This window comes from Ursus americanus, chromosome 24 (genome assembly GCF_024610735.1).
Source record: "Ursus americanus isolate L20-20 chromosome 24, mUrsAme1.1.p, whole genome shotgun sequence".
NCBI classification, from domain to species: Eukaryota; Metazoa; Chordata; class Mammalia; order Carnivora; family Ursidae; genus Ursus; species Ursus americanus.
In genome coordinates, this window is record NC_142150.1 from 38,558,007 (window position 1) to 38,584,027 (window position 26,021).

The 26,021-nt window shown below is 54.2% G+C and overlaps 3 protein-coding genes across 4 annotated transcripts; all 3 read right to left on the reverse strand.

The window, feature by feature from the left end:
* Positions 1-56: 56 nt before the first annotated feature.
* On the reverse strand, positions 57-4,583 carry B3GAT3 (beta-1,3-glucuronyltransferase 3). The gene is made up of 5 exons (XM_045793771.2): positions 4,313-4,583; positions 2,986-3,160; positions 1,412-1,772; positions 950-1,240; positions 57-572 (listed from the first exon to the last, which is right to left on the reverse strand). The coding sequence occupies exons 1-5, from the start codon at positions 4,392-4,394 to the stop codon at positions 474-476; spliced, it is 1,008 nt and encodes a 335-aa protein (XP_045649727.2). The 5' UTR covers positions 4,395-4,583; the 3' UTR covers positions 57-473.
* Positions 4,584-5,570: 987 nt separating this feature from the next.
* On the reverse strand, positions 5,571-20,779 carry GANAB (glucosidase II alpha subunit). Of its 2 annotated transcripts, XM_045793770.2 has the most exons (25): positions 20,687-20,779; positions 17,694-17,798; positions 17,439-17,547; positions 17,069-17,196; positions 15,169-15,348; positions 14,624-14,689; positions 13,742-13,811; positions 13,486-13,573; positions 13,302-13,398; positions 12,674-12,854; positions 11,935-12,088; positions 11,496-11,731; positions 11,287-11,413; positions 11,102-11,181; positions 10,510-10,653; positions 10,317-10,413; positions 9,883-9,984; positions 9,463-9,706; positions 8,013-8,077; positions 7,748-7,824; positions 7,569-7,643; positions 7,284-7,397; positions 7,049-7,161; positions 6,804-6,904; positions 5,571-6,665 (listed from the first exon to the last, which is right to left on the reverse strand). In XM_045793770.2, exons 1-25 carry the CDS (start codon positions 20,722-20,724, stop codon positions 6,556-6,558), a joined length of 2,901 nt encoding a protein of 966 aa, XP_045649726.2. In that variant the 5' UTR covers positions 20,725-20,779; the 3' UTR covers positions 5,571-6,555. The 2 variants fall into 2 exon arrangements, with proteins under 2 accessions (XP_045649726.2, XP_087711081.1); XM_087854955.1 differs by lacking the exon at positions 14,624-14,689.
* Positions 20,780-20,991: 212 nt separating this feature from the next.
* Positions 20,992-25,585, reverse strand: INTS5 (integrator complex subunit 5). The gene is made up of 2 exons (XM_045793769.2): positions 25,447-25,585; positions 20,992-24,141 (listed from the first exon to the last, which is right to left on the reverse strand). Exons 1-2 carry the CDS (start codon positions 25,524-25,526, stop codon positions 21,162-21,164), a joined length of 3,060 nt encoding a protein of 1,019 aa, XP_045649725.1. The 5' UTR covers positions 25,527-25,585; the 3' UTR covers positions 20,992-21,161.
* Positions 25,586-26,021: the final 436 nt, after the last annotated feature.

The window sequence follows — 26,021 nt, forward strand, 5'->3', positions numbered from 1 at the left end:
CCTAGATGTTGACTCTGGTAAGGACCAAATGCAAGAACCAGACGTGCACAATGAAGGAAACCAGAGGCCCCTTCCAGCTTGAGATCTTTTATTCTGGAGGTAGGAGGGGGGTCAGCATGCTCAGGTGGGGAGGGTCCAGCCCAGCTCCTCCAGCCCCCCAGTGCATGCCCAGCCCCAATAAGTTACGAAGTTGCTCAGCAGCCCTCCCTCCTGAGTGTCTGTCCTTCTGCTCCGCCCCAGACGGAGCTGACCTGGCTCAACACAAGGGCCGCTTGTCCCCAGCCTGTGGGCAGTGCCACATGGCAGGCTGGGGGAGGGGAGAAGCAGCTGGGCCAGGCCCTGGGGCTGAGGGGGCAGAGGGGCCGCCCCTGGCTCTGAGGGGTCAGGATATGGAAAACTGCATCCTGGGCAGGCCAGGGGCCCAGTCCCCCAGGTTCGTGCCCGACGAGGTGGTAGTCAGGGTGGGGCTGTCGTCACACCTCAACAGCCGGGTCTGAGCCTCGGCCCTGCCGCTGTAACTGCTCTTCCTGCTTCATCTTGGGCTTCTCTGTCCGTGTGTGCCACACTAGAACCTGTCCCGGGAGCGCTCCGGTTAGAGCCGGCCGCCAGCATGGGGCCTCGGGGCCTCGGCACAGGACGGAACCCCTCACCCCATCCGCACACACAGCGTTGACTGCGAAGTGTGAACGGCAGGGGCCTTTAGTGCCTCTAGAATGGGGCCTTATCCCCTTACCCCCTCTGTGCTACGTGGGTGCTCAGGAGACCACTTTCCTTGCCTGGCTCCCAGCTTCCCCTGCAGCAGAGTAAGCAAGGTTGAGTCCGAGCTCTGGAGGGTCCCTCCTGGTTCAAACGCCCATCCTTTGATCCTCTTCCCCAAGGCCTTACTCCACTTCCCCCATCACCCTTCCATATCCCAGAGCCAGGTTTCCGCCCACCTCCAGCTCCTTACCCGAGTGCAGTTAGCTGCCCGCGGCTCCAGGTCCTTGGGATCCACGAGGTGGCTCAGGAGACTGCTCTCCAGGTGGCCCCGGGGAGCAGCAGCATCAAACTGGGCACTGGGCTTAGCCAACAGCAAGGGCAGGGCCACAGCAAAGCCTGCCATATCCACTGGGAAGGGCCTGTTGGGCTCCCATGCCGTGTGGAAGCCCACAACCCGGCCATCCTGTACCCGAGGGCCCTCGAATCGCAGGCCGCCCACGAGCCCCACAGGCCACACGGAGACACCACGGGTCCAGCGCATCTAAGAGAGGACAGAAGAAACAGACAGGGCGTGGCCCAGGGGCAAGGGAGCAGCAGGAAGGGCCACTGGGGTCACTCTGCCCCACTGCTCCCCCTCCTCACACCGATAACCAAGACAACAGGTCAGGCTGGCTCCACCTGCCTCTTTCCCCATCCTCACCCCAGGGCTCACCTCCTCAAAGAGTTCCCGGCTGTAGGTGTTGTCATCATCTGCAAAGTACACGACTCCCCGGGTGCCGGCTGGAGGGGGGTCCTTCTCTCCCCCGACAGCGCCCCCTCCGCTCCGGAGCCAGTCCAGGGCCCTGTTCCGTTGCTCTACACCGCGGGGCCGAACCCAGCCGGGCTCACCCTCCCTGAGCCGCTGGGCCTTGGGGGTGAGGACCGCCAGGTGTGTGAAGAGGAGGCCCGAGGCAGCCAGCAGCCCGGAGACCAATGGGGTGGGGCCCTCGGCATCCTCCACCAGCAGCCAGTGCAGCCGGGGCACCAGGCTCAGCGTCTGGGACAGCCGCACCAGCTCCGCTTTCTGCACTAGCCTGCAGTGGGAAAGATGCAGAGGAGAGCGAGGGGTCGCCACCATCTGCTCGCTCTGGCCCGTATACACAGCTTCTCCGGGGCCCCTTCCAGTATCCCCCATGGTCTTTCCCCAACCAATACCCAACCTCCCTGTCTTACCTATCAACTGCACACTGCGCTCGCCTTCCCTGTTCCTGCAGCCCGTGTCTGGCGGGCTCAGGGCTCTAGCTGTGGGAGACTACAAGTGAAGGGTACAGGCTTTGGAATCAGACAGATCTGGGTTCGAATGCCAGCTCTGTAACTTAGTAGGTGAGACCCTGGAGGAAATGGGTCAGATCTCCCGAAGCCTCAGTTTCCTTGGCTATGAAAATGAGAATAACCATACTTTACAACAATGTTGTCTTAAAGATTGAATTATAATGACTTTCTAAAATATCAGGAGGGCCAGGTCCTCTTCCTGGGTTTTCAGGTAGAGATTTAGAGGAGCCCTTTGCCTCACTCCTCTCCAGGGAGGATTTACCTGAGTTTTAGACAAGAAACTGGGAAGGTGTGGCCCAGTCTCTTCTAGGCTTCTTTATCTTTCAGATTGGTCTGTCTGCCCCAGGGTTGGTGCTGTGTGTGTGAAAGGGGACAGGGTCTAGAGGGGCCTGTGCCTACGTGGGTCAGCCACCTGATTCCAGGGAGGTGTTGGCAGGCTCTTTAGCTATAGATCCAAAACCACGTTCCCCAGTTGGTTTGTACCAAAAGAAAGCTATACTTGAATTAAAAAAAAAAAAAAAAAAAAAAAGTAAAGCCCTTACTTAGCACAGTTCCGGGTAGAGAGTAAACACACTGTAAATCATAGCTGGTATAACTATTTCTAGACCCTAGTATGACTTTAAGGCCAAGCCCTTTCCTACTTCAATTTAGTCAGGGATCCTCAAACTTTCTCACCAAAGGATCCCTGAGAGAGAGAGTGAATTCATGGGCAAGCTCAACATTTCTTTGAAACTTTATAGTTCTACCTTAAAATTTGTTAGGAACTGTGTATTCTGTTTCACAGTATACCCCTGTCTATTTCACTAGAAAAACAACCCTTTTCCCACAAATCTTTGAGGAAAGATGTGGTTCATTTGTCCTGTTATTTGGCATGCCCTAGTTTGAGAAACATGCCTGGCCCAGTGCCCCCCAGACTCATCATCGACCCCAACCTCCTGGCCTATGCAGGCCTCTGGGATACACCAGCGCCCATACCTGGCATAGGTGGGGGTAACAACATAGATAGTAGGCAGGGCCTCAGGTTCAGGGGGCTGGGCCGGGGCGGGGGGCGGGCGGCGGAGATCGGCTTGCAGCTGGGAGATCCTCAGATCCTTCTGGCGAAGCTGCTCCGCTGCTGCGCGCAGGGGAGGGAGGCAGTCACATGGCTGACCTGGTCCCAGGAAGCAGGGAGGGGGGGCAGAGAACCACAGCACAGTGAGCATCCCAAAGGGGCATAACCTTCTTGTTCAACTCCCAGCCAGTGCAGGAATCTCCTGACAATTTCCCCGACAGCCTCTTCCACACCCCTCGTTGGGGTGGGGGTGGGGGGCTCATGGCCTCCATCAGCAGCCCCCTCCAACTGCAATCCATTCCATCTGTTACAGCTTTCATTCGGATACTGAGCTGATCATCTGCTTCCATCCCTTCTAGCTGCTGATCCTAACGTTGCCTTCTGGAGCTATAAAGAACAACTCCATCTCCTGAAACAGGGCAGTCTTTTAAATACCTGAGGGTCAAGCCCTCAGGCCTGTCTCTCTGTGCAAGAGGCAACGTTCCATCTGTTCCCTTGGCTGTGTGACCAAAGACTCATAAAATTCATTGATTCCGTTATTGGATAAGTATTTATTGAATGCTCCTCGTGGGAGGCACAGCCTTAGGTGCTGGGGATGCAGCAGGGAGCAAAACCGGCATGGTCCCTGCCTTCATGGAGCTTTCAGTTTAGTGGAGGAGGCCGACACGGGGCAAAGAAACAAATCAGTAAAAATCACTACGAATTGTGATAAGGGCCACGAAGGAAACACGTAAGATAAAGAATAAACGAGAATCCAGAGAAAGGAGAGGCGCGCTATAGCTAAGGTGGTCAGGGAAGGCCTCTCTGAGGCGGTGACATCTGAGCTGAGACCTGAAGGATGAGAAAGCGGCGGCCAGGGAAGAGCAGGGAGAAAAGCACCGCAGCCAGAAGGAACAGGTTAAGAGCTTGAGAGAGCAATAAGCGTGGGCTTTTTGAGAAACTGTCATGCAGCCAGTGCGGCCGGAGCAGGGCGAGCAAGTGCGAAAGGGAATGGGGTTGGAAAGGCTGACGGCCACAGGATCATGCGGGGCCTTGAGGACTCGGGGAAGGAGTCTGCATTTCATCCGACGTGCGGCGAGAAGCCGCGGTGCGTCCTAGCGAGGGGAGTGCGCCGGCAGCCGCAGAGGGCTCTCGGAGAGCCGCGCCGGCTGAATGGTGTCTGCGCGGGGGTTCCTCCCCAGGGCGGGATGCACCGCGGCGGGCGCCCTCGGGCGGGCCCGCCGCACCCCCGCCCCGCCCCGCTCCGCTCACCGAGCTGCACCAGCGCGTAGAGGAGGCCGGCGATCGACACCAGGAAGTAGGCGAGAAACACGTTCTTCAGCTTCAGCTTCATGGCCGTGCCGCCGCCGGCGCCCGGGCAGGCGGGGTCCGGGGGGGGCGAGGGGGTCCCCGCCCCCCACCCGCCAGCCTGCAGACCCCGCCCCTGCAGCGGCCCCGCCCCGTGTCCCGCCTTCCTCACGCTCCTCTCCCCCGGCTCCCGCGAGCTGGGGCCCGCGGCGCCCGCCCGGGCCCACTTCCGGTCAGTCTGCACCCCGCTCCTCGGGTTAACTTCCGGTCCCACCGCCTGGTTCTGGGAACCACGGGAGTGGGTGACGTCACATCCGCCGTGCGGAGCTCGCGTGGCGGGCAGTCAGAAGCCTGGTGGGAGCGACTTTGAGATCGTCCCCTTTAACTACAGTCCGTGTGCCCAGATTTCCTCCTTATTTTCATTCATTTATCAGCCACAGCACCCTAACAGTTCTACAAATGCTTGTTACTCGAATGAATGAAAGCTAAGACTTCTCACGTGCCAGGCCTGTGCTCTGGGTGTCTCACGCATTGCATTTCTCACTCTAATCCTGAGACAGATGGCATTGCCCCCATTTTACGGACAAGTAACCAAGGTTGACAAAAACTACGAAACTGCCACTATGCAGTTTTCTATGTCCCTTCTAGATACCTGTCTCCAAAATCTTACCGTTTCCTCTGATCCACGTTTCTTAACCGTAGGACAACAGGGGTCGCGGTGTAGGGAGGGTATAGGGAGTGGGGAGCCAAGGCAGTGGGCTACCTCCCAGGAAACTGGGAATACTTGAGCTGAGAATTACATGAACACATCCCCTAACTACTCATAGGCACAAGCCTTTCTGAGCAATCATTTTCCCTAAAAAACCACCCTCTTGTTTCTCTAAAACTTGTAGTCTCCAAAATGGAAATCTATTTCCTGCCACCGAATCAATGGGGAGTTTTAAAAAGTGACGCTAAGGAGAAGCAGCCTTTTGCATGAGAATATGACTGTAAAGCTGTTTCTACTCAAGAAGGACCCCACTATTAAGGAGGCCTACTAAAATCTGATGACCTTGCTGGGCTCCCCTATGAAAATATTGGCATCTAGCAAGTTGAAGAAGACTTACGCTCATTTGTTTTGCTGAACTGAAGAGGCTTATGCTGAAGTTAGATGAAAATGTCAGGGCCTTAGGCTTCTAAGGGTCTATGGTTCAGGGCAGAACTAGAATCCGGACACCAACAGTTATTTATGGTTTATCTCTTTATTGTTTCTCCTTTTATCAAAACCTGTCGCAGCTGGGGGCCAAGAGGAAGTAAAAAAAATTGCCACAAATATTCCCCCTTGTCCCCAGTTAGTCCTCCCCCACCCCCCACCCAGGGCTTCGGGCCAACCCTGGGCACACATGATCATCTCCCCACCCTCAGCCTTCTCCTAGCAATAAATACAGGTGACCGTGATTCAATGAAACCACAACTGATTTCTCCATCTTGAATGCCCCCCAAGGGCACAAAAAGGGGGCAAAAGAAGCTGAATGCCCATCCCCTCTTAAGGAAGAGTGGAAACTTCTTTCCCCCAAGGGACAGGGGAGATAGAACTGCCCCGTCAGAACTGCAGCAGCTCTAGAAGCAATCAGGGAGAGGAAAGGTTGGGGCGACAGGGAAGAGGATGTTCTCCAGCAACCTCACTCCTTTGATCCATTCACCCCTTATCATGTAAGGGGTGGTCCCAGTGTATCAGTGGGGCATAAAAAGGGGAGGGCTGACAGAGAAGAATCGGGAGAAAGAAATAAAAGGAGGGAGAGCAGTTTAGTGGGGAGGGAATGGGAAGGAGAAAAGGAGCCCTAAAGCTCACTGCCCTCATCTTATTCCAAGAAATGGCATCAACACACAAGAGGTATGAATTAAGAGGGTACAGAGGAGATTCAGGGCCCCCAAAAGAAAGGAAAAAGAAGGGAAAGCAAGGGCCTCATGGTCCCCCGGTCTTCACAGGTGAATGTGCTCCCGTTAGAGCAACAGAGTGTTGGGGGGTGATGGGAGACTTGGTGTCAGAGGTCAGGTCACAGGAGGAATTCAGAGCCCAGGGACAGCTTCTCATCCTGCCCAGATGTTGGCAGAATCTGAGTTTTCAGATAAGAAAGGTGAAGTCTGGGGAGGGTCAAACTCCAAGGCAGAAGGAAGAGGAACTCTCGTCACCACTGCGCCCCTCCCACCCCCCAACATCCCTTGCGTTATCGCAGGTGAATACTCCAGTCGGATGCCACATTGACACCAGGCTTGCGCAGAATCAACACAGAGGTCTCAGGGTCATGCTGGAAGGAGAGGCGGCTTTCAGGAGATCCTGGTGGAGAAAAAAGAAAGCGTTCCACGGTCATAGCAATCGGCTATGGCACAGCAACTACCTTCCTACAGACAAGGTGTCCCCAGCTGCCCCTCTTTTCCCTCTTTTCCCACCCTGGGGGCCGGTCTCACTCTTCACCTTTTGTCTGGAGTACCACGGATGCTGGCTTTCCAGCCCCTATTATCACCACCCGCTCAATCCAGATTGGTGTCTCAAAGTGGCCTTTGGGGTCTGCTGAGCTAGAGAGAACAAAAACAGATGGCCGTCAGGGAGAAAGATGTCCCAGCAGAAGGAAGGAGGAGACCCAGAGCAAGGTCATTCGCAAGAATAGAACACAGTGCACATCCCCCGAGGCTACCAAGGATGAGTGAGCACTTCATTACCTGGAGACAAGGCTGTTGCCGGAGAATGAGAACCGACGCAGCAGGAACTCATGGCGAGTCTCATAGTTGAATGTGTGCCCATCATCTAGAAAGAGCTCTCCTTGGGCCGTACCCTGAGCAGGAAGTGGGATAGGCGAGAGCCTGAGCCCAAGAGGGAGTGGGGGGCACTCCCCCGGGGACTGATTCCAGGGAAGGGCGGCAGAGGGTTGAGGGGGCTCCCTGCCCACATGCTCACCTGGGGACTGAGAGCGACGAAGAGAGTGATGGGGTCATCCTTCATACAGTCAGAAGAGCGCCGCACTCGCATCCACCGAGGGATAATTGTCCCTCCACGCTGGAACACCGGGATCTAGGGCAAGAGCAGGGGATGAAGCTGCCCCACTGTCCGATCTTGGGCCCGGCAGTGTCTTCTGCTCTTGTCCGTCTGTGCCCACTTAGGTACTGGACCCCAAAGTACACACTCTCGCCTTCTGGAAACTGACAGGCGGATGGAGCTGGCAGCTGGGCCAGGCATACTCACACTGCTTAGGGTTACAGGCAGGTACAGGGTCTGGGGACCATAATGCTTCTGGTAGCTCTGAATGTCATACCACACCTGTGGGTGGCAGAAGACATGGGTCACTGCACAGGCCCCCGTCCTATTTACCCTCTTTGGCCTTCACCACCTTTCCCCACCACGCCCTTTCTTCCTTAACTCACCTCCCCTTGGCCAGGCAGATAGACCTGCACGCCATGAGCCCCGGAGTCTGATACAGGGTGAACCAATAATGCATCCCCTAAAACACACCAGAATCAGCTGTGAACTGAGGGGACCAGTTTCCAGGCAGGGAACACCAAAACGCCTTGCGCCACCGGCCTCACTCACTCCTCCCTCCCTGGGCATCCACAGACATCTCTCCCACGGGTGCTTACTTCTTCTCAGCCCTATCCCAACCCACCATCAACGGTCCCCTCCATTTCTCACCAAGCAGGAACTGATCATCTATACTGAAGGTGGTCACATCCTGAGGATAATGCACCCACAGGGGCCTAGGAAGGAAGCAAGATGAGAAGGGAAGACACCTGCTATCTTGGCAGAGGTCCGAGATGCTACCCCAGGAACCGGAGATAAGAACAGCACAGGAGTACAAGCCAGGAGCTTGTAGCCAGACGGACCAAAGGCACTGGAGGCCTCAGCTATGCAACCTACCCCTGGTCTAGCCATTGAACTTCCTAACCCACCTCCATGCTGCCTCCTCCCCCGCCCCCTCCTGAAACTAGTCCACATGGCAACTTGCCAGTGGCAATTTCATCATCCTGGAACAGATCAAATTTTCCTCTCCTATGTCATGTCCTACCTCTCCCTCTGGTTCCTTACCCTGAGACACACCGGTCCTTTCTATCCCTGGAACACAACAAACTCATTTCCACTTTAGAATGTCTGCACCTGCAGTTTCCTGTGCTGGGAACGTTCTTCCTCCAGATCACAAAAGTCCATCTTCCTCATTAGTCAGGCCTCATCTCACATGCCCTTCTCCTTTTAGGTAGGCCCTACACCCAGCGTGGAGCCTAACGTGGGGCTTGAACTCATGAGATCAAGAGTCGGACGCTTAACCAGATGAGCCACCCAGGTGCCGCTCCCATGTCCTTCTTCTTAAAAAGGCCATTTGTAAGCACCTGGGTAGTTCAGCTGTTAAGTGTCTGCCTTCGGCTCAGGTCATGATCCCAGGGTCCTGGGAACGAGCACCGCATCGGGCTCCCTGCTGGGTGGGAAGCCTGCTTCTCCCTCTCACACTCCCCTTGCTTGTGTTCCCTCTCTGGCTGTCTCTGTCAAATAAATAAATAAATAAAATCTTTAAAAAATAAAAACTAAAAGGCCATTTGTAGAACCAAATTCCATTACCCTATTCAAAGAGCTTATCACTGTTGGCAACTTTCTTATTTTTTTTTTTTTTAAGATTTTATTTATTTATTCGACAGAGAGAGAGACAGCCAGCGAGAGACAGAACACAAGCAGGGGGAGTGGGAGAGGAAGAAGCAGGCTCCCAGCGGAGAAGCCTGATGTGGGGCTCGATCCCAGAACGCCGGGATCATGCCCTGAGCCGAAGGCAGACGCTTAACCGCTGTGCCACCCAGGCGCCCCGGCAACTTTCTTATTTGCATATCTGTGTACATGTCTGTCTGTCTTACTCCCCAGGATGGAAGGATACTTGTCTGTCCTGTTTCTGGCTCTGGGGATAGTGATGAACAATGCCTGGCGGCAATGTTTATTGCTACTCATCCCCATGTCTCTTCTTACTCTTGACCTTGAAACCAGAATTTCGCTCCTTTACAAGGCCTTGTGAGTGGCGGAAGAGGCTCAGAGATGGAGCCCAGTCCCCACTGTCCCTCAGCCACCTCAGCCCACTCTACACAGACCCAGCCAAATGCCTCACCTCATGACAGGAATGCCTTCACGATGGGCCTGATAGAAGAGGGTGTACCAGAAGGGCAGCAAGGAGTATCGCTGGCCCAAGGCATCTCGGATGATGTCATGGTACTGAGCTGGTAAGAGCCAGGGCTCTCGCCGCCCAGTGTCCAAGTGTGCATGTGCCCGGAAGAATGGCTGGTAGGCACCCATCTGGTACCAGCGCACAAGCAGCTCTGGCTCTGGATTTTTGAAGAAACCGCCCACATCCGCTGGGGGAGGGGAGGGAGAAAAGAGGTTGGAAAACAGGGTGAAAAGAGGGCTGCTACCTATGAGCTCCCCCAGGCCCCACCCTCGACTCTCAGCTCTCTGTTTGTGCCTGGGTCCTGTGCCCTCTACCTGGCTCCTCTCCCACCAAACCAAGATGCCCAATTCCTACCCCTCTCACCTCCACAGAAGGAAAGTCCCACCAGCCCCAAGCTGAGACACATAGGGATAGAGATCTTCAAATGGTCCCATTCAGCAGTGTTGTCCCCCGTCCACACAGCCCCTAAGGAAGACGAGAGAGATGGAGCTTGCCAACAGTGAAGGGGCTCCACTTTTCATACAGCCAACTCCTCCGACCTGCCGCATCTGTTCTAGGCCCCCAGGGTCCTGCCCAAGATGACAGAATTCACGACAGCACTTGAAAGGGGACTGGAACTCCCCCTCCCCGGATCCCCTTAAAAGTGCACAGGTGCATGGGGAGGGGAGGGACTGCAGCCTGCTGCTCTCAAGAGGACAGCCATGTGGACAGATTTCTCAGAGAAGCAGGCCTTGGTGCACCACTCTTCCAATCTGGCCTTCACACACTCTGTCACAGCTCTAGTCTCCAAATCTTACCAAAGCGTTGGGAGCCAGCGAAGAAAGCCCTGCTCAGGACAAAGGGGCGCTCTAGGCCCCCAGAACGCAGCACCAGCCCGTCTGCCGTTGCCATGTGCTAGAAGGAGACAGGAGAGGAGGGGTAGTGAGGAGCAAAAGCCTGCTGTCATGTGCAAGTTCCCCAGCCCTCAGCTCTCCTCACTCAGCCTCTTACCACGTAGAAGCCATAGATGTTATGCACGTCTCGGTGCTCCCAGCCCCCATAATGTTGGGCATCCTTGAGCATGGTAACCTCAGGACCATTGAATACAGATGGTTCGTTCATGTCATTCCAGACATAGAGGTTGGGAGCTGAGCCCTAACACAAGGTAGAAAGTGGGGACAGAAGGACAGAGGGGAGGAAGAAGACAAATTGTGAGAGCAGAGAACTCCTAGGAATCCAAAAAGCATTTCTCAGGGTCCTCTGAGGACCACGAAGACCTCCGAATCAATCCAGACAGCCAAGGGTGCCTGGGTGGCTCAGTCAGTTAAGCACCGACTCTTGATATCCGTTCAGGTCATGATCTCAGGATGGGATCAAGCCCGGTTTCAGGCTCTGCCCTCAGCAGGGAGTCTGCTTCTCTCCTTCTATCTGAGCACCCCCACCCCCAGCCGTACACTCTCTCTCTCTCTCTCAAATAAATACATCTTAAAAAAAAACAAAAAACGCAGGCAACCAACCACAGCAGGGCTAGCCAGCAGAGAATGACGGACTTAAGGAGGCAGGGCAGGAAAGACAGATGTAGGTAGGGGAGGGGCTGCCGTACCTCGTAGTTGTCAAAGCTGAACATGTTAGCCCACCAGGCCCTCATCGTGGGATTGGTAAAGTCAGGGTAACCAGCAGCGCCTAGGACAAATTAAGGGTGGCTGTCAACCTTCAAGGGGCAAAATGGCTAGCATCTAACTTCCCTGGTCTCACAATAGCCTCTCCCTCAATTCTGGGCCCACCTACCTGGCCAGCACCAGCCCTCGTAGTCAGAGCCATCCCGGGTTTTAACGTACAGACCCCGGCTCTGCAATTCTTCATGTACGCGGTAGCCGGAATCCACCTTGATGTGGGGGTCCACAATGGCCACCAGCTGCAGGCAAGCAACAGGGGTGCTCAGAGCTCTCCAGGGCTGCTGTGCCTGAGAAGACTGAGCACGGCCACAGCCTTCTTACCTTCCGCCGCTTGGAGGCCAAGTGTTCCAGCATGGTAAGGGGCTGGGGGAAACGGCTGGGGTCCCAGGTGAAGTACCGCTTGCCATCAGCATGCTCGATGTCCAGCCAAATAACATCGCAGGGCAGGTTGTGATCATCGAAGCCCTGATCGACTTCCAGCACATCAGCCTCGTCCCGGTAGTTCCAGCGGCTCTGGTGGTAGCCGAGGGAGAAGAGCGGGGGCAATGCCTGGGTCCCTGCAGGCACGGGGGTCACAGTGGGGTCAGGCCCAACTTGGGGCCACGGGGTGCACTCAGAAATTGAGGGAGGCTTGTCGACAAGTGAGAGAGAGAGGGAGAGCGTAAAGGGTACTGGGCTAGTAAGCAGGCTGAGTCGCCCTTCTCAAGAAGACAGGGCCCGCAGAGGAGGCCGCCGGCTGGCAGAGAGGGGACGCACGTACCTGTGAGACTGGCATACTGCCGGAACACATCGGAGACGGAGGGCCCGAGCAGCAGGAAGACATCGATGATGCCGCTCTCTGACATCCAGCGCACATCTGTCTGCGGGGTCTCCCCGGAGCCTTGCAGGTAGTCTAGCATCTTCCCAAACAGGGTCTACAGATGGGACCAGAGACATGGTTCTGACCCCCACCCTCTTCTTCCCTGACCCACACACAAATCAGCCATGTTCCCTTGAGTCCTCACACAGCTGGGTCCTCAGGAGTCAGTCTGGGCTGAGATTAGACATCACTTCCTCAGTGAGGCTTTTCTGGACCCTGCCATCTACAAGAGCACTATCTCCGTCCTCACCACGTGACCACTGCATTTCTTTCTACACTTACCAACGTAGAACTCACCCCACCTTCTTACCTGGTTAACATGTTTCCCACCCTCAGAGTGAGAACCTTTCCTACTTTAATCAGCGATGTATCCCCAGCACCTACAAGACTGTCTAGTACGTGACACCTGGTCACTAACAAAGGTACTGACAAATGCAGAAGGAGCAATACTTTTCTCCATGAGTGTGTGTTTTCTGGGAATGACCAGGGAACGCAAATGCTGCTCCACTCCCAAGGCTCAGGGCCCCTTCTCCCACCCCGTGAGCCTCTCACCAGCCTCTCAAAATAAATGCCCCTAGCACACCCATTTGTCTCAGGGCTGAAGACGCACTCTCTTACTGCTCCATGCCTACATGCTCACCTTCCCTGCAGTGTTGGAAGAGATGTCAACCCAGGTCTCTGCAGCATTGAGCCAGAAGATGCCCAGATCCCGATGAGGGCTGTGTGCCAGGAGCACAGGCACAGACCCATACAGGGCCATGGGGTTGTACAGCTCGTACTGGAATACATCCAAATTGTAGAGGCGATACGGCTCCCCACCCCTGCAGGCAGACAGACAGACTGGCCCTAGGCTGTGGCACCCACGACCTCCACCCGCCAGATACAGGTGAGTGATAAGAACTGGTCCCCCTGCCCTTTCTCAAAGGAGAATTTTTTTTTTTTTTTTTAAGATTTATTTATGAGAGAAAGAGCATGCACAAGCAGGGGGCAGGGGCAAAGTAAGAGGGAGAGGGAGCAGCAGACTCCCCGCTGAGCAGGGAGCCTGATGCAGGGACCCTGGGATCATGACCTGAGCCGAAGGCAGACGCTTAACCGACTGAGCCAACCAGGCGCCCCTCAAAGGAGAATTCTCTGATCACCAAAGGTGATCTGGCCATAGGAAATGATCCACACTTGTCTGGAGTATCCAAACTACATGGACACCACCCCACAGCCCTAACGTCCGACCCCTCTTTCCCCCCACTTCTTGATGTCACCATGGGACTCACTCAGTGACCTTTAGCCTTAGGTTGTCTGCATGTTCAGGGATCCCATACACATGCTCCATGCCTGGCAGAGAGAAGTCCAAACCCACAGACGTGGGGCCTGGAAGGAAAGCAAAAGATGGGCTCCAGAGCTTCTGTTTGACAAGGAGTCCCTGCGTCCCTGCCCAAGGCTCTCCCAGTCCCTCACCATATGGCTTGCTGTCAGAGTGAGTTTTGAATGTCTCCTCCCAGGCTCCTGGCTCATCTTTCTCTGCCTTCCCCTGGGTCTCCTCTGGCTGTGAGGAGGAAAGCAGACCACCTCCAATCACACGCTAGCTCTCTCTTCCCCCACCCTCTTCTAAATCCCATCCCCGATGGGGAGACTGAGCTCAAGTTTCCTGTGGGCCTTTCCCCTCCAACCTCCCAGACAACCCTGTGGCCACCCATCCAGCCCACCAACTTGCCTTGTCACCATCCCCAGGTGCTTCCTCGGGCTGGGCCCCACCGCCCTCAGCTGGGTCTTTTGATCCTTGCCTGGAAGGTAGGAGAGCTGTCTGCTCCAATCCAGAGGGGGCAGGGACGAGGGGCTAGTGGAAGGAGGGGTAAGGGAATAGAGAGCCAAGGGTCCAAAGGAACGAAGGCATTGGAGGAAGGGACTGAATGTTAAAGCTAGGCAAGGGACCCCAGTGAGCAGATCAATATGCAAAGGACGGGGAGAGAAATGAGAAAGGGAAATGATTAAATGCTACCAGGAGGTGCCTTCCACACAGAGGACTAAATCACCAGCCTCTGCCTGCATTCCAGAGGAGACAGGCAGGATGGTTCAAGTGCCTGGACTGGGATAGTCAGGGCTGGCTCTGCAGTCTCCGAGAGAATCTGGCCCCAACTACTCTCACTGGGCCTCAGCCTCTTGGCCTGACACCAGGGTTTTACAAAGGCAAGTGGGTCATACCATGGCCAAGCCTTTACAGCTATATGCAGGGATTCAAACAAGAGGTTCTGCCAAAGAATGCTTTCAAGGGCAGCTGGCAAGCAGTTCCACCTACAGCCTCAGTGCACCCCCGCTGAGAGCCAGAAACCCCAGCATTAGACAGTATCTCTCCACCCCTTGGCAAAGCAAGAAGCTCCCTACATTCCTTAAGGACTTCCAGCATTTCATCTTCCTTCTCCCAGGGGGCTCCCAGCCAGGGGAACAGGGAACAGGGACGAGATACCACATATCTGGGGAAAGAAGGGTGAGTGAAGGGCAGGGCATAGGAAGGTCTGGGGCACCTTCCCCTGGGGGCCAGAGTGAAGGGCAGATAAGGGCAGAGGAACAGATACAGTACCAGTGGCCATGGATTTACCTAGAGAAAAGGTTCTTGATCTTATCCCAAATGCTACCGAGCGTGAGACTAACTTTATCCGAGAAACTGGGGCAGGAGGAGATGGGTAGGGAAGGGGAAAAGGAGGCACAAAACCAACACAAAAACAGAAACATAAAAGTGAGTTTCAGTCGACAAACTTCCAGAGATGGGGGGGTGGGGCGGAAAAGAAACAAAAAAAAAAAAAACAAAAACAAAACAAAAAAACAAAGGAAGAAAATAAACCTGGGAAATGTGATGGTATGAGAAGGGGAAGAGGGAAAGGCAGACCCAGGCAGGCCTCCCAGAGGAGGTGCCCAGGGTACAGCTCAGGGACAAAAGTGACTTGCCTCCTGGTCTGTACAGGAAACGGAGAAAACCGAGACCCGGGTCTGCTTCCTACCCTCCCTGAGAGCAGCTTCTCCCAGCCCCAGCCCCTACCTGGTGGTCCTGCCACCCTGTCTCCTCCCAGGGACCCAGTCCCAAATCCACCCCACCCCTGGGCTCTTGCACACTAGGTCCTCTCTGGTCCCAAGCCCTGTACTCACGGAACCCTGGGGGCCCTCTGGTGCTCAAAATCCAAGAGTCCTCGCGCATTGACACTGAGCAGAAGACTGCGGTCCTCTAACAGGTCCAGGCGGAATGGCCGCGCTGTCAAGATGATCTTATAGGGTCCCTCAGCCACAGTGAGCTCCACGCTGTTGTCATCACGGCCAGAGACAGAAAGCCTGGGAAAGAGATCGAAAGGGATACAAAAAAGTGCAAAGGGCCAAGAGTAGTGATGACACTTCAGAACCCAGGGCGGGGGGGGGGGGGGGTTCTGCTAAGAGCTATAGGCGGTGTGGGGACAGTGCCAGGGTGGACAGATTCACCAAAGGAACCAAAGAAGAGCCTGGCAGTGGACCCAAGCATACTCAGAACTTCAAAATGTAACAGAGGCAGTTTGGTGAGGAAAGGACTATTCAATAGCGAAGTCAGAAAAACAGATTTCCTGAGTAGGAAAGAAATGGTACCAAATTCCTACCTCATGCCAGACACTAGTATCAACTCCAGACGGGTTATGACGTAACATTTTAAAGTAAGATTTTTTAATTCTTTTTTTTTCTTTTAAGTAATCTGTATATCCAACATGGGGCTCAAACCCACAACCCGGAAATCAAGAGTCATATGTTCTACCGACTGAGCCAGCCAGGCGTCCTTAAGGTAAGATTTTAAGAAAAAAATATAAATATTTCTCTGAACTTGAAATAAAGAATTATTTAAACACAATTTAAAGGGGCGCCTGGGTGGCTCAGTCAGTTAAGCGGCTGCCTTCAGCTTAGGTCATGATCCCAGGATCCTGGGATCAAGCCCCGCAACAGGCTCCCTGCTCAGCGGGGAGCCTGCTTCTCCCTCACTCTCTGCCTCCAGCTCCCCCTGCTTGTTCTCTCTCTCTCTCTGTCAAATAAATAAATAAAATCTTTTTAAAAATTATAAGAAATAAAAATAAACACAACTTAGAAAACGCTAACACCATGGGGCACCATTTGAATATATGTATCAGTAAAAATGAATTCCTAGAGCTACATGCAACAGTTACATAAAGTTATGTCAAAAACGGAAATTCCAGAAGCCCACATTCACTAGGATACTTGCCCTATAACACTCAAAACCAAACACACCTACACAGTTTATGGCTCAGGCACACAAACACAAATACGCTTGTGTGTCTATGTTCTTATATGCATACACATGACACAACTGTAAGACCAAGACAAGAGAATGATAAACTTTAGAATAACAACCACCTCTCAGGGCAGTCAGGACCCCAGGATGGTAAGAAGTGTATGGTTGGGTAAAGGGTATCCAGGGAAGAGGTTTTATCATATCATTTTCTAAATTAAGTACTTAATAGAGAGCCATGCATGGGGCGCTGGGCTGGCTCAGTCGGCAGAGCATGTGACTCTTGACCTCGGGGTTGGGGGTTTGAGACCCACGTCAGGTGTAGAGATTACTAAAAAAAAAAAAAAAACTTTAAAAAGAGAGAGCAAGCCATGCATGGAATACTCATAATGACACTGTGTCCTGACTCAAGAATTCGAGTAATCATATCACGAATATCTGAGGGAAAAAAGAAAAGTAGGGGGAAGGGAAAGGACGGGAGGAACCAACCACACAGGCACTAATGCTGGAGGGCAAGACCTGGGGCCTTGTTTATTTACTCTTGCTTCACCAGCCCCTAGCACAGGCCTGGACAGAACTGAAGCACTATCTGTTTGCAGAATGAAAGAAGAAAAAGGGCAGAAGGGAAAATGCATGAAACAGAGGGAGAAATGGAGCAAGGTTAGGAGAGTGACGAGATGCTAGTCAGCTGTTATCACAAAGTGGGGGGGAAAATCAGCCAAATAAAGGCTCATCGGGAAGAAAAAAGGACCATGGAAATGGACAGGTTTCTCAGGAAAAATTTACCGAGATGTGGGGGGATCAGCCACCAATACATCTGGCACCCGGTATCGGGGCCGCCGGGGCTCCAGTTCATCAATCCTGATGCGGGTCATGTTCTTTTGAAGCCCCTGGAGCTCCAGCACCAGCACTACCTGCAGGGGCAGAGGTTTGGAGCTGGAGAAGGGAGAGGGCTACACCACGGAATGCCCTTTGAACCCACTCCCTCCTAAGGGGTCTCCTCCTTCTACCCGCTTACCTAAGGGACCCGAGATCTGAATTCCTCATAAAATCCCAAGATGGCTGGGACAGGATGTTGGCTACAGGTTCACCTTTGCTGAATTACCCCTTAGCCATTTCCCCACCCCCACCAGACTCCCATCTTTTCTCCCCTGACCTTGGTGACCTCGTTGATCAGATGGACTGTGAGGGCATCAGGACCAAGCTGTAGAGAGTCCAGCAAGGCTCGGTATGGAGAGAGGCCTGGCCGTATGCTTCGCTGCCTCCTGCCAAGTGAAATGGGAAGGAGGGGAGGTTCCCCAATGTTCCTAGGTCCCTCTACCACCTGCAGTGTCCCCAGGCTACCCTCCACCTGCCACAGCACCTCCCACAGTACCCTATTTTCCATCCCACTCTCCAAGAAATATCATACTTGCAGAAGGAACTCTCTTCACAGGTCTTAAAGTTGCTTCTATCCACAGCAAGGGTAACTCCCAGGCAGACCCCTAAACAAGCAAGTACCAAACCTGTCCCAGACCTGAGGAGGAAAAAAAACAAAGAGGAAACAATCAGCGCAGAGGTCAGAAAAGGCCCCACCTTCACAGGGAAAGGCCCCTTCCCACCACAAACCTAAAAGGGGAGAAAGATAGAGTCTGGTTAAGTAGAAGAGAAGGCAGAGTGGACATGGGGTAAAGTGTCAGGCCTGAGGAGTTGGTTCACTCACACCTTCCCTTCAAAAGGCAGAGGAAGTATACAAAGGATCTTTGGCCTTCAGAGGCCCTGGTATTGACTCTGGTTACATCAGCTTCTCAGAGGAAAGGAGCTGTCCCAGGGGAAATGGTGGCACCATGTGAGGAACAGAGAAACAAAGCAAGCCATGCCTTTCCACATGAGCTACAGTGGAAAAATTAAAGATGTACCCTCAGCTGGACTGCTGCCACAATACCTAGAGTCCCAACATCCCTAGCTACCCTAGGCATCCTGATCCTCTGATCTCCACTCCTAGATCTTCAAAGTAAGTCGCCACTACCATGAACTAAGCCTGAAAAGACTAACAGCAGCCACATGTATTGAATCCTAACATACCCCCAGGGGCCAGGCTAACTGCCTATATCCCCAGTTTTAAACTCCACCTGAAGTTTTTGTTTTTGTTTTTTTGAGATTTTATTTATTCATTTGAGACAGAGACATACAGAGAGAGAGAGAATGAGAGAATGACCAGGGGAAGAGGCAGAGGGAGTGGGAGAAGCTGACTCCCTGCTGAGCCGGGAACCACATGTGGGGCTCAATCCCAGGACCCTGGGATCATGACCAGAGCAGAAGACAGACACTGAACTGACTGAGCCACCCAGGCACGCCTGCCTGAAGTTTTTAAAAGTGCCAATCTCACCCCCACAGATTCTGATTGAACCGGTACAAAGTGGAGCCTTGGCATCAGAGTTTTTAAAATCTCCTCTAATGGGCAACCATCATTCAAAACCACTTCTTGATACACACTACCTCTTTTTCATTTCTTTTATTGTTTTCTTGGTGAATGTAGGGTTAGAGTTTTTCCCAGATGGGAAAATTGAAGCATAAAAGCTTCAATATTCCATCCAAAACTGAACTGCCAATAAGGGGTGAAACTGGGATTGAACTCAGCTCTGCCAGACTCCGGGGCCCCCGTACTTCATGATATACAATACAGCACACTACCTACCAGCAGGGCCTGCCTCATTGAGGACCATTACCCCAAGGTTACCACAAACTGTCACTTCCCCAATGTGCTATCAAATGACAGACAAGGGACTAATTCAAGTTCGTCTGAAAGATACATTCATCAATTCTGAGTAAATCCTAAACAGAGGTTCTCAAACTTCATTGTTAAGAATTAGCTGCCGTGTTTAGTAAATGTAGAATCCCGAACCCAGGGGGACTCTGCATTTTAAACATGCTTTCCCAGAGACCGATGTGGGTTGTCCAGGAGCACACTCTTAGGAAAGTGTCCCAAATAGGAAGAGAAAACAAACACAGGCTTCTCTTCTTCTAAGTCTTAAAACTTTGCAAACTAACAAGGTAACTAAAGACTATATACATTGTATCCAGCATTAGCCTCAGCATCTGCTTGAAAGCTAAAGGTAAGACAATCACCAAAAAGGAGATGGCAGAACACAGTAAGCCCTCCAGTTACAGAAGAATGTGCAGAGCAAGCCAGGGCACACAGAAAAGTGAGGAAAACACCAGGCACTGTCTTTTGATAGGCCAAACAGGAATAATTAGTAGCAAAACAAGCAGAAAAAATGCTACCAGAAAACTCAACAGCAAGGCTTGTGGCCCACCCAGGTGGTAAGGAGTGACTGCAGCAGGCACCCTGCACCACTGGCCCCATGTCCACCTGCCCAAAGCAGCAGTAATCAGAAGTACAGTGAGTTAAATACCCTCTGGAGTCCTATTTGCACATCTATGCAATGGACTTGGGAGAAATGCCAATGAGGATAGGATTTCTAAAAGATCTTTCAGATGTGACCTGTTGGAAGGCGCTAGGAACTCAGGGACGCTTTGAACGCCCCAGAGCAAGAGGTGGTCACAAGCCAAAGTCAGGAATGAGCCGCAGGGTAAGGTGCACCCGTTTATTGTTGCAGATCACAGGCTTCCAGAGAGTTGAGTTTACAGTCCAATATTTTTTTCACTGCTGGTGACAGTACATGCCTCCCACCCCAGTACATCCGTTACGTCCAGGTAAACGCTTTGTGGCGCTGGTGATTGTTTTGAACCGGTTTTTTTTTTTTTTTTCAGTAATAGAAACTCGAGAGCGCAGATCAAAACATTCGACTGCATGTTGTGTTTGAGCACCATCATCCAGGCAGACCGTGAACTTAACGGGATCCTGCCCCAGCCGTGCCCAGCGACCGTGAACACCGAATAAGCCAGGATTAGTGTCCACGTGAAGACAAGGGCAGGGCAGGGTTCGGGACTCTGGGGGGGGGGGGGGTAGGGCAAGAAGAGTAGTGCAGGCGGGACAGCAGGCCGCGGTGCTTCCCGGGTGAGAGGCCCGCAGGGCAGCGGACTGCGTTCCCAGAAGCCCGGCCGCGTCTAGTCCCCCGCCCGGACGGTCCCGCACACTGCAGGAAGGAGGCGGCAGCGTTAACCGCCGCGAGCCGCCAAGGGCGGGGGCGGCTGAGAGCGGCCAAGGCCAAGAAGAGCGAACGGTTGCGGCCTTCTTGAACCGCCGGGCTGGAGCTGGGAGCCCCAGAAGCAAGGGCCCCCAACGCCGCGCGGATCTACCGCGAGGAAACGGGGGGAGCCTGAGGCCACCTCCAGAGGGACAAAGGGTGCTCACGAGGCCAGGGGGTAACAGAGTCTCAGGAGGACACACAGGAAGGAGAGATATAGGGTTTGGGGGGCCTGGGGCGTCCCGGGCGTGCCCCCGAGTTCCGGGCTCCTCACCGCCTCCTACGCGCCGCCACTGCCGCTACCGCCGCCATCTTGTGCCGGGTTTGCTCCTTGACCCCGAGCCTCTCCTCCCCCCGCGCGCGTTGAGCCACGTATCTTAGCGCCCGCCCCTTCCGGCCTTCTGATTGGCCCGACCAGAGAGCGGCCGGGTGGTTGTCCCATTGGCAGAGCGCGCACAATAAATGCCGGCGGCAGGCGGGGCCAGGGGCGTGGCCTGAGGGCGGGGGCGGGGTTGTCCAGAGCCAGGCGCTGTCCGACTTTGCCAGCTCTAAGCATCAGACAGAGGCACTGGACTCTGCTTTTCTCAACTCGGCAAATTTTATTTAGAAAAAAAAGGTGGGGGAGGAAAAAAGTGACAGCGCTCTTTAGGCCAAGGTTTTAGAAGAGAAACCTCCACCTTTCTGCAGCACCTTAGCTCCCTATCTCTCTCACTGCTCAACCTCCCTTGGCTTCCGAAGCTTGGAAAAAGCTATGTCCCCTGCCGAAGGAGAGTGGACGGTGAAGGCGCCTGGAAACGGCCAGAGAAAAGGCCCAGGCGGTCAATGTTGCGGTGGAGGACACTGTGCAGCACAGCGAGATGGGGTCCACCCTCACCTCCACCCTCCCTGGAGAAGTCCCGGATGAAGCGGCCACGCTCTGACTGGAAGATGAACTTCTGGGGCAATGGCCCATGCTCCCGGAGAAAGCCCCAGACACTGAGCAGCAGCAGACGCACTTCAAAAGGTGCCAGTTGGCTAAATACCTCGTGCATATTACCCAGGGCTGGTGGCAGGAGGCTTCCCTCTGCCATGACAGCTACCAGGGTGCAGGATGCCTCCAGGTGCCAGGGAGAGTGAGCTGTATCAGGGTGGCGAGAGGCTTCCCAATGACCCAGAAGGGCGGCTAGTAGCCCCCGCAAGAGCACGGAACAGTAGCATAGGGCTGGGGGAGCAGCCGCTACCAGCTTTAACAGCTCAAAGAGCAGGGGCTGTTCCCGGAAGCGCCGGCCAATGCGGAGATCCCGCTCCACGGTGGCGCGGGCGTGCTCCTCAGGGGGCCAGGCTAGCTCAGCACCAGCTGCATCAGGACACACACTCTCCACCAAAGTCACTGCCACCGCTTTGGCTGCCTCGGGGCTCAGGGTGGGAGCCCCCCAGCAGCCCCCACATTCAGTACCCCCAGGAGCACTGCAGCAGTGCACCAGGAGGCTGAGGAGGCTCTGGGTGTTATAGATCACTTCCTGCTGATTGCGCGACTGGACGAACTTGGGTGGTTTTAGGCCACGACCGATGACTCCAGCGTGGAAAACTGACCAAATCCCTCCAGGCCCTGGCACAGCTGCCGTGTGCCGTCGGTTTGTGTCCAACAGGGAGGCAGAAGCCAAAGGAGCTGAAACAACTGAAAGAGTCTCATTGTCCCTATCCACTTCCCCTCCAAACAGTTCTGCGTTGCCCCGATGTAGGGCTCCCTCAACTAGCAGCTGCAAGACAGCCTTGAGCCCAGCTGGGGAGGTCTGAGAGAGGCGGGTAAGAAGCTGAGAGGCTGAAGCCACACCTGGGGGACCATGCAGCCTCAGAGAGGCAAAGAAGCGATGTACTCCAGCTCTCACAAGTCCCAGGAGTTGGGAGGGGGACAGGGCTTCTTGAGGAAAGGGACAAATGGCCAGGAGGGAGGCAGCAGCTTCAGCTACTTCCTCCTCAGGATGTAGCAGAAGAGGAGCCAGGTCAGACAAATGGGCTGATGCAGACTCCCCAAACCGGGCCCCTAGGGCTGCAGGGCCCTCACCACCCTGCTGTTCCCACCCCACTAGCAGTGCCAAGTTGCGCAGGAACCGGGCAGTGAAGGGAGGCTGCAGAGTCCCTGCGTGCACCCGAGCCAGGCAGCTTCGGAAAGCCAGAGGCAGGAGGCCAGAGAGACTGACCACCAGCCCTGCATATAATTGGGTGGCCAGACTCAACTCTTCAGGGCTTCGGGCCCGGCTCAGGAGATGGCCCAAGGCCTCAGGTCCACAGCTAGGCCGAGTATAGACAGAGAGCAGGCCCAAGAGCTGGTGTTGCCAGAGGAAGCGCTTCCGTTCCAATCGTAAGGTCTCTCCACACAGCTCTCCAACATGGTTTCTTAGCGCATCTAGAAAGGGCACAGGGCGGGGGGGTGGGGGCGGGCCCAGCACCCCTTCCCCAGGAGACCCTCCCCGGTGATGAACCAGTTTTTGCAGGTGCAGCAGCAGTAGCTGGATCAGCCGGTCACAGGCCTCACGCACAGTGTCCGGCACAGCCAGGCCTTGGGTGGTAATGACTGAGGCAGGCATAGCTGTGTCCACCAGGAACTGCAACAGGCGGTAGGCACCTGCCCCCGAGGCCTGGCTCACCAGGTGCACAGCCAGATTCAGCATGTTGTCCAGCTCCTCTCGTGGGAATCCCTGCAGGTGTTGCTGCAGCTGACTCAGCACAGCTGGGGGCTTAAGGCAGTCCACCAACTCTCCAGAGACTGTGCCCAGCAAAGCTGGTGACATGACTGCCAGCTGCAGCAGGAAGGGAACTGTGGCCTGAAGGGACGGGTCCCCGCTCCGGCCCCCAGAGCCCCCTGCCAGACTATCATGGAACATTCGCAGAAGCTCCCGGCGGATGCTGTCTCCATGGCGGGAGGCCAGGTGCCCTAGGATGCCTACAACTGAGGCAATCTTGGGCACCCGTTTCTCCCCAGGGATAGCAGGAGATCCAGGAAAGGGGTCAATAGAGGGGTTTTGAGAAGAACTTCCACCACTGCCACCAGCTCCACCTCCAGCCCCACCGTGAACACAGAAATCCTTAAGGCCACAGGAGAGAACTCGGGAGATGATAGTGCCAGGAAAAGAGGAGCCAATATGGGCCACAACCCAGTCGAAGTGTGGGGAATGCTGGACAGAGGTATCCAGCAAGGCATCCACGCAGGCATCTGGGCAACTACCAATGAGAGCTGAGAGACACTGAACATAGATGTCCATTAACGTGCGGGTGGCCCGACAGCCCATCCACAGCTGCAGCAATTCGTTGAGAGAGCCAGTGGCATGGGGCACACGCTGGTGCTGGCCCGAGTATGTGCTGCTCAGTTGCCCCATGAGGTCAATAGACCATGCACTAATCACAGGTGCCCAGGCCTTCGGGTTGGCCCGGATAAACTCAGACAGCACCTGCTGTACTTCCTGCACCACATCTTCTAGACCAGGTCCCCCAGCAGGGACATGGGAGGGTGGGGGTGGACGGAGGTGAGGGGGGCCAGCCACGGGGCTTTCATCCAGGGCAGCCAGGTGGGCCCGGACACTCTCATCAAAGACACCTCGCAAGTGGTCAAGCACGGCAGCCCGAGCAGGTGGCAAAGAGCGGAGCAGGAGAAGACCACAGCGAGCATGTTCCCGGGCCGAGAGTTGATGGCCCAGAATAGGGTCCACGCCAGTCAGAAAAGCCTTGATTTCCTGGGACAGCTCTTGAGCACTGAAAGGAAGCAAGAGAAGCAGACTTAGAGCGTTGGGAGATGTTAGGCACATTACATTCCCCCTGTGAGCTTTGGTTTCTTTCCATGTAAAATAAGGGTAACTGTACTTCCCTCCTTAAGATAATGTACATGAAACACTTAAGCACCATATCAAGTTCACACTAATCACCCAATAAATATTTTTCTTTCAATAATAACAATAATATCAATGTTAGGTATTAATTCAATCCAGACAACAGCCCAATTAAGGTATGATCCCATTTTACAGATAAGGAAATCAACGTTAAGTGATCAGACTATAAGCCCCAAAAGGGTAGTAAACATTTCAATGCTCTTCAACACTGAATCTCGTTCTATGAGGTGCCTGGTATACAGGAAGTACTCCATAAGTATTTGTTGAATTGAGTAAATATATCTTGTGTGGCTATAATATCTGCTTTTAAAAACACCTTTCCAGCTTGACTACCCTCCCTCCAAAACACAAGCACCCAGGATTATGCTCTTAAAGAGAATCCTAAACTCAACTTGTCCCTCATAAAGGCCTCTTAGTACCTGTTTTTCCCCATATTCTGCAAGCATCCTAACCACCCACCCCTTGAACTCCACATCAACAACCACCTTCCAGGCATCCTCGGTGTGCCTAGGAATCACAGTGTCCAGAATAGAGACAAGGTAATGCCTGCCTTTCAACTCTTCCCCTCCCAAAACATATGGCTTCAGTCTTAGGCATTCAGAAGCCAGTGTTATGGGAAGTGGCAAAGTCCCCTTCCTCTTACTGCCTTTTCTGCCAAAGAAGACCGCATCCTCTAGGGGCTGATAGGGCTCCGACTGTGCCCTCTCTGATTCCTTAAATAAATAAACAAATCAACCACCCTAAGGTGAGGGAAAGTAGCTTAGTTGGAGGGCAAGGCAAAGGCTAGAGGGAAGCATTTTGTGGGTTTCCGGGCCTGGGTTCCCAGGGAGTCTCCATGAAGTCAGGGGACCCTGGGTTCTCTCGGGTCTTAAAGGGGCAGGACAGCTGGGTTCCCAAGAGTTCTGATATCCCCAACTCTTGGGAGAACAAGGCTGGGATCTGGGGTAACTAAGCGTTGGGGGTTAGGAGGAGGCAGGACCGAGATCTTAGGAGTGCGGGCACTGGAGCCCAGAGTTTTGGTGAGGCAGTCCCTGAGTTCTGGGAAGACCCGACCAGGAATCTCTGAGAACCCTGACGCGAGTTCTCGAGGTAGGATCCGGGTTTCTGCCGAGAAGGCTGGGGATCGGCGCAGGGCCGCGCGATGGGGGAAGATACCAGGGGCTCTGACTACCTGAGCGGCGCGGGACCGTGGGTGGCCGGGGCAGGCCCGGGAGGCCCTGGGGCCCCGGGAGGGTCGCACAACGCGGACATCCCGGAGCCCTAGCCCGAGCCCGAGGCGGGAGCGGCGAAGCGCAGGCAGCGCATGCGCGCTGACGGGAAACCCGAAAGGAACCAGCGGCTAGGCTTCTCAGGAAAACCCGTCCGGCGACGTCCGCGACCCTCATAACATTGGTTCCGGGCCGCATCGGGATCCCAGAACGGGGCTGAGACGGTGACAGCGAGAAGCCGCCCCGGCCTCAATGAAACCTTTCCCCCCCGCCAAAGGGCGTTTAAGACACAAACTAAAGCTAGCTGCGTCTATTCACAGTTGGATTTAATTATTTTGCCGAAAGCCAAAAATGCAAAGTGTTCAACTCACGAGGTTTTAAAAAATGAAGCACTAGGAAACATTTTAATCAATAAATAGTGACGATATTAAATAAATTAACAAACAAGAAACGAACAGTGACCATGGAAAAGCAGTTAAAGAAGAGAAGGATGGGAAAAGCGGAAAAAAGACGAAAAGAAAGTAGGGAGGGGCACCAG